Raw genomic sequence first — 15245 nt, forward strand, 5'->3', positions numbered from 1 at the left:
GTGGCTAAGTTGGTTAAGCTTCTGACTCTTGATTTCAGCTCAGTACATGATCTCAAGGTTTGAGTTTGAGCCCCACGTCAGGCTCTGCACTGTCAGTGGATCCTTGGGATCCTCTCTCTTCCCCTGCCACCTCTCTGCCCCTCCCCTGCTCTCTCTCTCTCAAAAATAAATAAACTTAAAATTTTTTCACTTTAATTTTATAGTTCATTTAAAAATTACAGTAAAGTAAAAACTTCTAAATCTTTGTGATAATTTAATAAAATTTATTTAGAATAAATTATATATGTTACCTACTTTTAAAAGGACCATATAATAAATACAATCTTGTTTTCAATGTGTTATATATCACAGGAAATGTCAAAAACTAATGTGATATTCTTGGGGCTACTTAGATTTGCAGGGCTATTTGGCACCTATATAGTAAATGACCCCAGAAATATGAATGCTTTCAGTTCTTTATGACTGCCTATCTCTAAGTGAAGCAAGACAGAAAGGAAGTAGCTTTGGAATCTCACTGAATATGGGCCCTTAGACAAATTATTTAACCTCCAAGTTTCAATTTTATTTGTAAATTAAATATCTCATGGGCTTATCATTAGAAGGATAAGATAACGTATGAAAAATCCTTGGCGTATAGTAACTACTACTGAGTAATATTTAATGAATAATATTAAAATTGGAAGAGCTCAACAATTCTGAGTCTCCCATAAATAAAGTGAGAACGTTTTAGTACATGAGCTTCATTTCCCTAACTTTAGGTGTTTAGAAGGTTTTTATATGAGAGTTGTATTTTTGGTAGTTAAGGTTACTAGATTAAGTGTTCCTTGAATGAGTGTGCCATTAATATAAATTGTTATTTTTGCCATATGCCTGAACTGCTGCTTCTAAAGTCATAAAGGTAGACATTCTGTAAAGATACAGTATTTTGTCTTCCATCCAAAGTCATTTTCTACACTACCAAGAACGTTATTTCTATTTACGTGCATATAAAAAGGACTATAACTGTTCCTGCTATTATAAAAACTTATTGTTCAAAAGGGAAAGGCATTGTTAATTGTATAATAGAGGAAAAAAATAAAAAGCACATATGATATTATTAGGTTAAAAAAGAATAACAACAAAAAATTTTCCTCAAAATTATGGGAATCAATTTTGGGGAATAGCCAAGGGCAGAAAAAAAAGCAACATTAATGGGATTACTGCCAATATTACTGATTAGATGAAGCAATAAACAAAAGGACAAAGATGTAACCAAAAAAATCTTTATACACAAAGATAAATGTTGGGCCATTTAGATGTTACTGATTTTGGACATATATGAAACAAATACAAACTCTACCATATACATATTTGGCACCTAACTCCTCTATCCTGAGAGGAAGATTATATTTCATTCTAGTCTTCTGATGATCATATATCACATATAAAAATGAAGTATGTAGTTAGTTATCTCAATTGCTAACACATATTGCATTTCATAGACAAAAAAAGCAATTCCATTTCCAGCCAACCAAAAGAGTAGGTGAGTAAATGTAGATAGATCAGTATAAATCTATCACCCACTAGAAAATTACTTAAAAGGTCTGCCCTTATCTATAGAATGCTAGTGGTATCATCTTCTTACATATAACATTTTATTTCCCTTACTTGGCAATTCGTACTGTTTGTTTCTGCTTACCTTGCCTGAATTTGAATCTCCTGCCACAGAGGCATGGGGTCCATCTCCCACTGACTTTTTCTGCAGTTCTGGGGTGGGACACCTTTTACCCCTATCTTCTGCAGATTTCTTAGCATCAGTAGTTTCATGTTCACTTTTACTTTGTCTTTTTATTCCTGTTATTTCTCTGCCCCTCTTTGCTGAGGTTTCCTTATCTTCTTTCTTGGCCTGTTCACTTTCTCTCCTTTCCATTTCTTCTTTTGCTTTTTGTTGTTTCTCGGTGATTTCACTTTCTTCAGTTTCTTGTTTCTTTCTGACTTTTTGTTCTTGTTCTTCTCTCCTCAGTTTCTCTTTCTGTTCTTCTTGCTGCTTTTCTCGAAGTTCTTTTTCTTGTTTGTTTTTCTCCATTAGAAGAGCAGTTTCTGCATGAATACGAGCTTTTTCTTCATCTGTTAACATGGCAGTTGGAGGGGGAAATACTGGCTTTGTGGAGCGATCAGGAACAACTTTTCCATCCTGAGAAGACTGTTGCTCGTGATCTTTATTTTCAGATTTTATTCTATGATCTTCAGGCAATTTGACTGCTGGTTTTTTAGTACGATCAACCTATATTAACAAAAACAGAGCCAAGAATATTTTTGCCAAAATCCAGGAATGTAACCTCAGTTTTTGAAATCAAGTTGTTACAAAAGAACCATCACCTTTGTGGAGACAACATTTGCCAGAACATCTATTGATAACATATACCCTATGTCAAGATTTCTCAAAAGGCACTTGGCACTTACTTCCTACTTGACTCCATACTTTCAATACACCATGATATTCTGTATATGTTCTGTATATGGAAATGGAAGAGTTCACCTAAAACATACCTAAAGTTCCATTTCCACATAACCAATTGCCTGTTCAGTATCTCCATGTCAGCATTTCACATATACACCACAAACCAAGTATGGCCAAAACTGAATACATGCTATTCCCCCTACTAACACTGTCCTTATCTCATGGATGTAACCACTATCCAAACATAGCTCAAACCAGAAAGCTGAGTTCTATATGTCCTCCCCTGCCCTTATGCAGTCTGATGATTTTCTTCCTCTGTCCCTCTCCATCAGCACCAACCAAGTCCATGCCAACATCTCCTCTACACTGTTTCCTTTTTTTTTTTAATTTTTCTTTTAATGTTTTTATTTATTTTTGCGACAGAGAGAGACAGAACATGGGCAGAGGAGGGCCAGAGAGAGAGGGAGACACAGAATCGGAAGCAGGCTCCAGGCTCTGAGCTGTCAGCACAGAGCCCGATGCGGGGCTCGAACCCACAGACTGTGAGATCATGACCTGAGCCGAAGTCGGATGCTTAACCGACAAGCCACCCAGGCGCCCCATCCTCTACACTGTTTCCAATTAGTGGAACTTGTTTAAAAATCTTTCTTCCCTCCTAAGATATAAGCTCCAGGAGGGTAAAGACTGTGCCTGATAGACAGTAAATAAATATGCTGTTGAAGGAATGAATAAAATATTCCATAACAGTTTTCACAACAGTTAAGTTACTAAATACAAATTGAGTTTAATAAACTATCTAAATTCCTGAATTAGTGTGTTAAATGTTTATTACCTTAATTTAATAGCATATTAATTCTACAAAATTGTTAGAAATGACCCTAACATCATTTCTTTTGAGAGTAAAATTTACTGAAACAAGTATAACAACTAATAAGAATATCTGCCAATAACAACTTGCATGGTATTCTTACAAAATGAATTATATGTTTTGCAACTAGAAAATAATACCATAGGAAGATTTTAGTGAAGAAAAAATCATACCTTTGCTCCTCACTTCTCTTTTTACCTCTTTACTTTAAAAATCTATTGTCTTTTTTCTACATTTGAGAATGAAGTGTGAAGAACGACTACAAGGATAAGGATAATCAAAGTTCCATGGAAAGGAACCAAAATAAGTTTCCATCTACATTTTAACAACTTGATCCATTTCCCCCCTAATTTTAAAACCATAACTATGATCATGTTACTTTCACCTTTAAAATTCTTTAATTTTCCTTGTGCCTACAGGATAAAATTCCAATTTGATCCAAGTATCTCTTGATGACTCTTGCCCATCTTTCCAATCTTATCTACTCTCACATTTGCCTGTCTCCAACAGAGAGCTGTGTCCAAGCACGTCAAAACTACTCACTGGTTCCAGAGCATGCTTTGTTCCTTTAGTCACAAAATCTACTTGTCTCTTTCATCCTCAAATCCTATTGAACTCATAGCCAAGATAAAAATACTGCCTCTCTATGAAGATCTCTCTGATACCCTGTCAAAATTTCTCTCCTTGCTCTGTGCTCTGGTGAGCAATTATATTCTGCCTTATACTTTGTCTAATTTTGTACAACTTTCTCCTTCTAAACATCAAACAGAATTCACAGCTTAATCATATCTGTAAACCTGCATGTTGTCTTTCACATAGAAAATCCTCAGAATATGTTAGACAAATCGCACATATCTCAGTCACAAAAGGATTATGGTTCAAATAACATGTTGATTAAGTTTAAAGGAAGTACAATAACATACGCTTTTTTTTTCAATTTCTTAAATTTATGTTAAGAAAAATTAATCACATACTGTTCAGTTTTAAGATTTAGTCCAAAATATTAAAAGTAGAAGACCTTTAAAAAAAAATGAAGAAATAAACCATCTCATTTGATATAAAAAAAGATTAAGTTTTCTATTCATAGCCTATTGTACAAATCAAATGACATCCATTTCAAATATGAAACACTTGAAATATATACGAAAAAAATAAAAATAAATGCTATAAAAAATCTTTTGGAAAAACAATAAGGGAGAATTAGTTTACCTTCCTTTGAGTAAAATGTAGAGAAAAAAGCTGCATTTTTATTGTAATACACTGGTTATTTAAAATCATCTAAGTAACTATTGTTAAAACATGCCTGCTGCAGAGATCAAGATGGTGGAGTAGAAAGATCTTGAGCTCACCTCCTTCCACAGACACACCAAATTACAACTAAATATAGACAAACTCTCTGAGAATGACCTGAATACTAGTGAAACAGCTCTTTCACAACTAAAAATATAAATAAAAAGCCACATTCAGAGAGGTAGGAGGGGCAGAGACACAGTCTAGCCAGTAGCCACATACATTGTGCAGCAATATACAAATGGCAGGAATAATCACAAATGTAGAGGTCCTCCCTGAGGATCGAGGGGTTTAAGTCCCACATTAGGCACCCTTACCCAAGGGGCCTGTATAGGAAGGATGAGCCCCCACAATGTCTGGCTATGAAAATCAATTGGGCTTATCTCCAGGAGAGCCAGAGAGCTACAGGACACAGAGACTCTGCTCTTAAAGGGCCAGCCACAAATTCACTTGTTTTCAGACCCAACAGAGAGGCGACAGTTTGAAAAGCACTGGGGCCATATGTGAAGAAAACTTATTAACTAATTTTAGGGTATGTGCAGGAGGGGCAGGGATCTATAGGGACTTTCTCCAGGAATAGAAATGCTGGTAGGCACCACTTCTGATACTCTCCATGTGCCACCATTCACCCCACCTGGTGATCTCCTATGGGTCAGCCCCGCCCAATACACATACTTTGCCAGGTACCCATCCAAGGCAGTTCAGGCTCAGCCACACCTGGTGGGCAGCCTAAGCCACAACAGCAGTCCCCCACTCCCCCAAGAAGTTCTGCTGGGGATGGGGAAGGTGTTAGTTCTAAACAATTGTGATCAGGCCCCTGAGCCATTCACACCAGGGCACACACAGCCCATAGGAGATACCCCTGAAGTGCCTGCTTCTGATGACCCAGAGGAGACTGTGCATCTTGGCCCCACAGGGTACCTTCTACATAAGGCCACTCCTTCAAAACTGGGAGATGCATCAGAATACACAGAAACACAGAGAGTCAAACAAAATGAGGAGGCAGAGGTAAATGTTCAAAAGAGCAAAATGAAACTTCATTAAAAGAACCAGAGATAAGCAATCTATCTGATAAAGAGTTCAAAGTAATGGTCATAATGATGTTCACCAAACTTGGAAGAATGGATGAACATACAAGAACTTTAATAAAGAGGTCAAAAATATAAGAAAGAACAACTCAGAGCTGAAGAATAAAATAACTGAAATGAAAAATATACTAAAAGGAATAACAGCAGATTAAAAGATACAAAAGAACAGATGAGTGATCTAGAAGACAGAGTAGTAGAAATCAAGTTGAACAACAGAAAAATATTTTAAACAAAAAAGGGTAGTTTAAGGTATGACTGCGACAACATCAAGTGTACTAATATTTGCATTATGGGGATACCAGAAGGAGAAGGGGAAGAAAACTTATTTGAAAAAATATAACAATACTTTTTAAAAAATTTTTTAATTTTTATTTTTTTACATTAAATATAATTTATTGTCAAATTGTTTTCCATACAACACCCAGTGCTCATCCCAACAGATGCCCTTCCTCAATGCCCACCACCCACTTTCCCCTCTCCCAATACTTTCTTAACCTAGAGAAGAAAACAGACAATCCAGGTCCAGGAAGCAGAGAACCCAAAACAAGATGAAACAAAGAGGTGTGCACCAAAACATAATAATTAACATGTCAAAGGTTAAAGATAAAGGGAATTTTTAAAGAAGCAAAAAGTCACCTATAAGGGAAACCCTATAAGGCTATCAGCTGATCTTTCAGCAGAAACTGAAGGCCAGAAGGGATATATTCAAATTGCTGAATTGAATATATTCAAATTGCATGATATATTCAAATTGCTGAAAGGAAAAGCCTACAACCAATAATACTCTACCTACTAAGGTTATCATTCAGAATTAAAGGAGAGATAAAGAGTTTCCCAGATAAAAGTTAAAGGAGTTAATTATCACTAAAGTAGGCTTACATAGAAGGTTAAAGGGACTTCATTAACTGGAAAAGAAAAGGCCATAACTAGAAGTAAAATTTTACAAGAAAAAATCTTACTGGTAAAAACAAATATAGTAAAGGTAGGGGATCAACCAATTCTATAACTACTATGAAGATTAAGATGGAAGTAGTAAATTCAAGTATGTTTACAATTGTTGGAGAAATATAAAAATAAAAATGGAAAATGTGTCAGAAATATAAAATGTGTGTGACTGCTATATATTTAAGGTGTTATATATGAACCTAATGGTACAAAACCCAAAAAATTGTACTAGATACACAAAAAATAGAGAAAGGAATCCAAACAAACGTTAGAGAAAGTCATCAAATAACAAGGGAAGATAGCAAAAGAAGAACAAAGAAACAGAAAAGAGCTACATAAACTATCAGAAAAACGTAAAATGGCAAGAAGCACATACCTATCAATAATTACTTTGAGTATGAATGCACTAAGTGCTCCAATCAAACACAGTGTGCCAGAATGAATAAAAATAAATAAATAAGAATCATCTATATGCTCCCTACAAGAGACTTTAGACCTAAAGACAAATACAGACGAAAAGTGAAGGGATAGGGAAAAAAAAAAAGTGAAGTGATAAAAAAAAAAAAGCTGGGATAGCAATAGTTTTATCAGACAAAATAGACTTTAAAACAAAGACAGAGACAAGGAAGGGCATTATATGATGATAAAGGGATCAACCTAATGAGAGGATACAATTATAAATATCTATGCACCCATCCTATTTCTTTTATTTATCTTTATTTATATCATATATATTTATATTATTCACCCATCCTGAATACGTAGAGCAAATATTAACAAGACATAAAGGAAGAAATTGATCATAATACAATGATAGTAGGGGGCTTGAACCATACTTACATGAATGGATAGATTATCCAGACAGAAAATAAACAAGGGAAATAGTAGCTTTGAAGGACACATTAGATCACATTGATCTAACAGACATAGACAGTACATTCCATTTCAAAACAACAGAATACATATTCTTTTCAAGTGTACACGAAATCTTCTCCAGGACAGATCACATGTTAGGTCACAAAACAAGTCTTAATACATTTAGGAAGACTGAAATTATATCAAGCATCTTTTCCAACTGTAACAGTATGAAACTAGAAATCAATTTACAAGAAAAAAATCTGGAAAGAACACAAACATAGAGCAACTAAACAACAAATCGATCAACCAGGAAATCAAAGAGGAAATTAAAAAATAAATGGAAACAAATGAACATGAAAACACAATGGTCCAAAATCTTTGGGATGCAGCAAAAACAGTTCCAAGAGGGAAGTTTATAGTGATATAGGTCCACATCAAAAAACAAGAAAAATCTCAAATAAAAAAAATCTAACCTTACACCTAAATAAGCTAGAACAAAGCTCAAAACCAGCAGAAGGAAACAGATCAGAAATAAATGAAATAGTAAAAGAATAATGGAAAAGATCAATGAAATCAAGAGCAGGTTTTTTGAAGATATGAATAAAACTGATAAACCTTTAGTCAGACTCATCAAGAAAACAAGAATGCACTCAAATAAACAAAATCAGAAATGAAGGAGAGGAAATAACAACTTGACCCCACAGAAATACAAAAGATTACAGAAGATTATGGAAAATTATGGAGAGTCTGCATGGCTTAGCTGATTAAGCATCCAACTCTTTGATTTCAGCTCAGGTCGTGATCTCGCAGTTCATGAGATCAAGCCCCATATGTTGGGTTCCGTGTGTTGGCAGCAAGGAGCCTGCTTGGAATTCTCTCTCTCACTTTCTCTCTGCCCCTCCCCCTGCCCATGTTGTTTTCTCTCTCTCACTCTCAAAATAAATAAACAAACTTAAAAAAAAGATTATGAAAGCTTATATGCCAACAAATTGGGCAACCTAGGAAAAAAGGATAAATTCCTTGAAGCATCCAATCTTCTAAGACTCACTCAGGAGAACAGAAAATGTGCACAGACTGATTACAGGCATAACTTGTTTTACTGCACTTCGCTTTATTTCACTTCACAGATACTGTGTTTTTTAAACATTAAAGGTTTTTGGCAACCGTGAATCAAACAAGGCTATTAGTGCCATTCCTCCAACAGCATCTGCTCACTTCATGTCTCTGTGTCACATTTAGGTAATTGTTATAATACTTCACAAACTTTTTATTATTATTATATTTATTATGGTGATTTGTGACCACTGACCTTTGATGTTACTATTTTAATTGTTTTCTGGTGCCACGAACCACACCTATGTAACTTAGTAAATGTTGTGGATGTTCTGACTGCTCTATGGACCAGCTGTTCCCCCATCTCTCTCCCTCTCCTTTTCCCCAAGACACAATACCAAAATTAGATCAATGAATAGATAACCCTGCAATGGCCTCTTACATGTTCAAGTGAAAGAAAGAGTCACGTTTCTATCACTTTAAATCAAAAGCTATACACAATTAAGCTTAATGAGGAAGGCATATCAAAAGCTGAGTTAGGCCAAAAGCTAGGCCTTACATCAAAAAGCCAAGTTGAAAATGCAAAGGAACTCTTAAAAAAATTTTGAAGTGTTAGTTCAGTGAATATACAAATAATAAGAATGTGAAACAGCCTTACTGTTGTTTAGTGGTCTGGGCAGAAGACCATATCAATCACAACACTCCTATAAGCAAAGCCTAAGACCAAATCAACCACAACACTCCTATAAGCAAAGCCTAATTCAGAGCAAGGCCCTAATTCTCTTCAACACTATGACTGCTACGAGAGGTGAGGAAGCTGCAGGAAAAACAAAATTGATATTGGCAAAGGTTGGGTCATGAGATTTAAGGAAAGAAGCTGTCTCCATAACATAAAAGTTCAAGGTGAAGGCAGCAGGTGCTAATGTAGAAGCTTCAGCAAATTATCTAGAAAAATTAGCTAAGATATTAATATAGATGGAACAACCTTCTACTGGACAAGATGCCATCTAGGACTTTCAAAGCTAGAGAGGAGAAGTCAATGCCCGGCTTCAAGGCTTCAGAAGATAGGCTGACTCTCTTATTAAGGGCTAATACAGCTGGTGACTTTCAGCTGAAGCCAATGCTTATTGACCGTTCTGAAAATCCTACGACTCTTAAGAATTATGCTAAATCTAATCTGCCTGTGCTCTATCGATGGAACAACAAAGTCTGGATGATAGCACACCTGTTTACAACATGACTTACTGAATATTTTAAGCACACATTGAGGCCTACTATTCAGAAAAAAGACTCCTTCTAAAATATTACTGCTCACTGACAATGTACCTGGTAAACAGAGTTTTGACTGAACGTATAAAAAGATTAATGTTTTCATGCCTGTTAACATTCCATTCTGCAGCCCAGTGATCAAGAAGTCATGGTAACTTTCAAGTCTTACTAAAGAAATTCACTTTGTGAGGCTAGAGCAGCACAGATAGTGATTCCTACTAACTAGGAAGGTCATTGAAAACCTCTTGGCAAGGATACACCATTCTACATGAAATTAAGAACATTAGTGATTTGTGGAAGGATGTCAAAATTTCAACATTTAACAGGAGTTTGGAAGAAGTTGATCTCAGCCCTCATGGATGACTTTGAAGATTTTAAGACTTAAGTGGTGAAACTAATTGCAAATGTGGTGGAAACAGCAAGAGAACTAGAATTACAAGTGAGCCTGAAGATGTGACTAAATTGCGGCTATCTCATGAAAAAACTTGAATGGATGAAGAGTTGCTTCTTTTGGATGAGTAAAGAATGTGGTTCCTTAAAATGGAATCTACTGGTGAAGATGATGTGAAGATTGCTGAAATGACAACAAAGAATTTAGAATATAACAAACTTAGTTGATAAAGCAGCAGCAGGGTTTGAGAAAACCCAAATTTTGCAAGAAGTTTTATGGTGGGGAAAATGCTATTAAACAGCATCACATACTACAAAGCAATCATTTGTGAAAGAAAGAGTTAAATGATATGGCAAACTTCATTCTCGTCTTATTTTAAGAAATTGTCAGAGCTACCCCAAACTTTAGCAACCACCCATTATCAATAGTCAGTAGTCATCAACAGTGAGGCAAGACCCTCCACCAGCAAAAAGATTACATCTTCCTGTAATCTCAAATGATGGTTAGCATATTTTAGCAGTAAAATTTTTTAATTAAGATGTGTACATGGTTTTTTTCAGTCCTAATGCTACTGCACACTTAGTAGACTACAGTATAATCTAATCTTTTTTTAAAATATGAAATTTATTGCCAAATTGGTTTCCATACAATACCCAGTGCTCATCCCAAGAGGTGCCCTCCTCAATACCCATCACCCACCCCCCTCCCTGCCACTCCCCATCAACCCTCAGTTTGTTCTGTTTTTAAGAGTCTCTTATGTTTTGGCTCCCTCCCTCTCTAACCTTTTTTTATTTTTTTTTTCCTTTCCATCCCCCATGGTCTTCTGTTAAGTTTCTCAGGATCCACATAGAGTGAAAACATGATTATGTCTTTCTCTGTATGACTTATTTCACTAGCATAACACTCTCCAGTTCCATCCACGTTGCTACTAAAGGCCATATTTCATTCTTTCTCATTGCCATGTAGTATTCCGTTATGCATACAAACCACAATTTCTTTATCCATTCATCAGTTGATGGACATTTAGGTTCTTTCCCTAATTCGGCTATTGCTGAAAGTGCTGCTATATAAACATTGGGGTACAAGTGCCCCTATATATCAGCACTCCTGTATCCCTTGGGTAAATTCCTAGCAGTGCTACTGCTGGGTCGTAGGGTAGATCTATTTTTAATTTTTTGAGGAACCTCCACACTGTTTTCCAGAGCGGCTGCACCAGTTTGCATTCCCACCAACAGTGCAAGAGGGTTCCCATTTCTCCACATCCTCGCCACCATCTATAGTCTCTTGATTTGTTCATTTTGGCCACTCTGACTGGCGTGAGGTGATATCTGAGTGTGGTTTTAATTTGTATTTCCCTGATAAGGAGCGACGTTGAGCATCTTTTCATGTGTCTGTTGGCCATGTGGATGTCTTCTTTAGAGAAGTGTCTCCTCATGTTTTCTGCCCATTTCTTCACTTGGATTACTTGTTTTTCGGGTGTGGAGTTTGGTGAGCTCTTTACAGATTTTGGATACTAGCCCTTTGTCCGATAGGTCATTTACAAATATCTTTTCCCATTCCGTTGGTTGCCTTTTAGTTCTGTTGACTGTTTCCTTTGCAGTACAGAAGCTTTTTATCTTCATGAGGTCCCAAGAGTTCATTTTTGCTTTTAATTCCCTTGCCTTTGGGGATGTGTCAAGTAAGAAATTGCTGCGGCTGAGGTCAGAGAGGTTTTTTCCTGCTTTCTCCTCTAAGGTTTTGATGGTTTCCTGTCTCACATTCAGGTCCTTTATCCATTTTGAGTTTATTTTTCTGAATGGTGTGAGAAAGTGGTCTAGTTTCATCCTTCTGCATGTTGCTGTCCAATTCTCCCAGCACCATTTGTGTCTTTTTTCCATTGGATGTTCTTTCCTGCTTTGTCAAAGATTAGTTGGCCATCCTTTTGTGGGTCTAGTTCTAGGGTTTCTATTCTATTCCATTGGTCTATGTGCCCGTTTTTGTGCCAATACCATGCTGTCTTGATGATTACAGCTTTGTAGTAGAGGCTAAAGTCTGGGATTGTGATGCCTCCTGCTTTGGTTGTCTTCTTCAAAATTACTTTGGCTATTCGGGGCCTTTTGTGGTTCCATATGAATTTTAGGATTGCTTGTTCTAGCTTCGAGAATGCTGGTGCGATTTTGATTGGGATTGCATTGAATGTGTAGATAGCTTTGGGTAGTATTGACATTGTGACAATATTTATTCTTCCAACCCATGAGCACGGAATGTTTTTCCATTTCTTTATAGCTTCTTCAATTTCCTTCATAAGCTTTCTATAGTTTTCAGCATATAGATCTTTTACATCTTTGGTTAGGTTTATTCCTAGGTTATTTTGTGCTTCTTGGTGCAATTGTGAATGGGATCAGTTTCTTTATTTGTCTTTCTGTTGCTCATTATTAGTGTATAAGAATGCAACTGATTTCTGTACATTGATTTTGTATCCTGCGACTTGGCTGAATTCATGCATCAGTTCTAGCAGACTTTGGTGGAGTCTCTCGGGTTTTCCATGTAGAATATCATGTCATCTGCAAAAAGTGAAAGCTTGACTTCATCTTTGCCAATTTTGATGCCTTTGATTTCCTTTTGTTGTCTCATTGCTGATGCTAGCACTTCCAACACTATGTTAAACAACAGCAGTGAGAGTGGACATCCTGTTGTGTTCCTGATCTCAGGGGGAAAGCTCTCAGTTTTTCCCCACTGAGGATGATATTAGCTGTGGGCTTTCATAAATGGCTTTTATGATGTCTAAGTATATTCCTTCTATCCCGACTTTCTGGAGGGTTTTTATTAAGAAAGCATGCTGAATTTTGTCAAATGCTTTTTCTGCATCGATTGACAGGATCATATGGTTCTTTTCTTTTATTAATGTGATGTATCACGTTGATTCATTTGCGAGTGTTGAACCAGCCCTGCAGCCCAGGAATGAATCCCACTTGATCATGGTGAATAATTCTTTTTATATGCTGTTGAATTCGATATGCTAGTATCTTATTGAGAATTTTTGCATCCATATTCATCAGGGATATTGGCCTGCAGTTCTTTTTTGCTGGGTCTCTGGTTTAGCAATCAAAGTAATGCTGGCTTCACAGAATGAGTCTGGAAGTTTTCCTTCCCTTTCTATTTTTTGGAACAGCTTGAGAAGGATAGGTATTATCTCGGCTTTAAATGTCTGCTAGAATTCCCCTGGTCCTGGACTCTTATTTGTTGGGAGATTTTTGATAACTGATTCAATTTCTTCTCTGCTTATGGGTCTGTTCAAGTTTTCTATTTCTTCCTGTTTGAATTTTGGAAGTGTGTGGGTGCTAAGGAATTTGTCCATTTCTTCCAGGTTGTCCAGTTTGTTGCATATAGTTTTTCACAGTATTCCCTGATAACTGCTTGTCTTTCTGAGGGATTGGTTGTAATAATTCCTTTTTAATTCATGATCTTACCTATTTGGGTCATCTCCCTTTTCTTTTTGAGAAGCCTGGCTAGAGGTTTATCAATTTTGTTTATTTTTTCAAAAAACCAACTCTTGGTTTCATTGATCTGCTCTACAGTTTTTTTAGATTCTATATTGTTTATTTCTGCTCTGATCTTTATTATTTCTCTTCTTCTGCTGGGTTTGGGGTATCTTTGCTGCTCTGCTTCTACTTCCTTTAGGTGTGCTGTTAGATTTTGAATTTGGGATTTTTCTTGTTTCTTGAGATAGGCCTGGATTGCGATGTATTTTCCTCTCAGGACTGCCTTCACTGCATCCCAAAGCATTTGGATTGTTGTATTTTCATTTTCATTTGTTTCCATATATTTTTTAATTTCTTCTCTAATTGCCTGGTTGACCCATTCATTCTTTATGTAATGATCTTTTATATGAATGGGAAAACCAAAAATTTACTGACTTGCTTTGTTGTGATATGCACTTTATTGTGGTGGCCTGGATTTGAATGAACAGCATCTCTGATATACACCTGTACTAGTAATGAAATTGAATCAGTAATCAAAAACTCCCAACAATCCAAATTCCAAGAACAGATAGTTTCACATGTGACTTCTACCAAAGAAGAGTTAATAGCTATTTTTCTCAAACTATTCCAAGAAATTGAAGAGGAAGGAACGCTTCCAAATTCATTGTGCAAGGCCAGCATTACCCTCATACCAACAGCAGGCAAAACGCTACAAAAATGAAAATTAGTAACCAATATCCCTGATGAAGTGAGCTGCAAGAATCCTCAACAAAATATCAACAAATTGAATTCAACAGTACATTAAAAGGATCTTGTACCACAACCAAGAGGGATTTATTCCAGGGATACAGGGATGGTTCAATACCCGCAAATCAATTAACAAAATGAAGGATAAAAACCCTATGATCATCTCAAGCAGATGTGGAAAAAGCATCTGACAAAATTCATCATCCATTTATGCTATTAACTCTCAACAAACTCAGCATCCATTTATGCTAAAACTCTCAACAAGCTCTCAACATATAAGAAAGTATATAACAAACCCACACCTAACATCATACTCAATGGTGAAACGCTAAAAGATTTTGCTTTAATAATGAGGATATCTACCCTTGGTACTTTTATTCAACATAGCACTGGAAGTCCTAGCCATAGATAGCAATCAGATGAGAAAAAGAAATAGAACACATCCAAATTGGTAAGGAAGAACTAAAACTGGTTCTATCTATAATCACATGACAATCTATGTAGAAAACCCTAGACTTCACCAGAAAACCTATTAGAATAAATGAATTCAGTAAAGTTGCAGAATACAAAATCAATATACAGAAATCTGTTGTGTCTACACACTAATCATGAAGCATCAAAAAGGGAAATTGAGAAAACTATCCGATTTCCAACCGCATCAGAAAGAATAAAATATTTATGAATAAATTTAATCAAGGAGGTGAAAAACCTATACTCTCATAACTTTAAGACATTGATGAAAGAAACTGAAGAGGAGAAAAATGGAAAGATGTACTGTGCTCATGGATTGGAAGAATTAATATTGTTAACACATCAATGCTACCCAAAGCAACAT

The 15245-nt window shown here is 36.1% G+C and overlaps 1 protein-coding gene across 1 annotated transcript in view; it reads right to left on the reverse strand.

Annotated features, from left to right (window-relative positions):
• Nucleotides 1-15245, reverse strand: part of USP8 (ubiquitin specific peptidase 8) — a 76826-nt gene that overhangs the window by 12680 nt on the left and 48901 nt on the right. The window contains exon 11 of the mRNA XM_027067236.2: nucleotides 1679-2263. Within this exon, the coding sequence (XP_026923037.2) occupies nucleotides 1679-2263 (585 nt within the window). The remainder of the gene's footprint in view (nucleotides 1-1678; nucleotides 2264-15245) is intronic.

The sequence above is a fragment of the Acinonyx jubatus genome, chromosome B3, assembly GCF_027475565.1.
Source record: "Acinonyx jubatus isolate Ajub_Pintada_27869175 chromosome B3, VMU_Ajub_asm_v1.0, whole genome shotgun sequence".
Lineage (NCBI taxonomy): Eukaryota > Metazoa > Chordata > Mammalia > Carnivora > Felidae > Acinonyx > Acinonyx jubatus.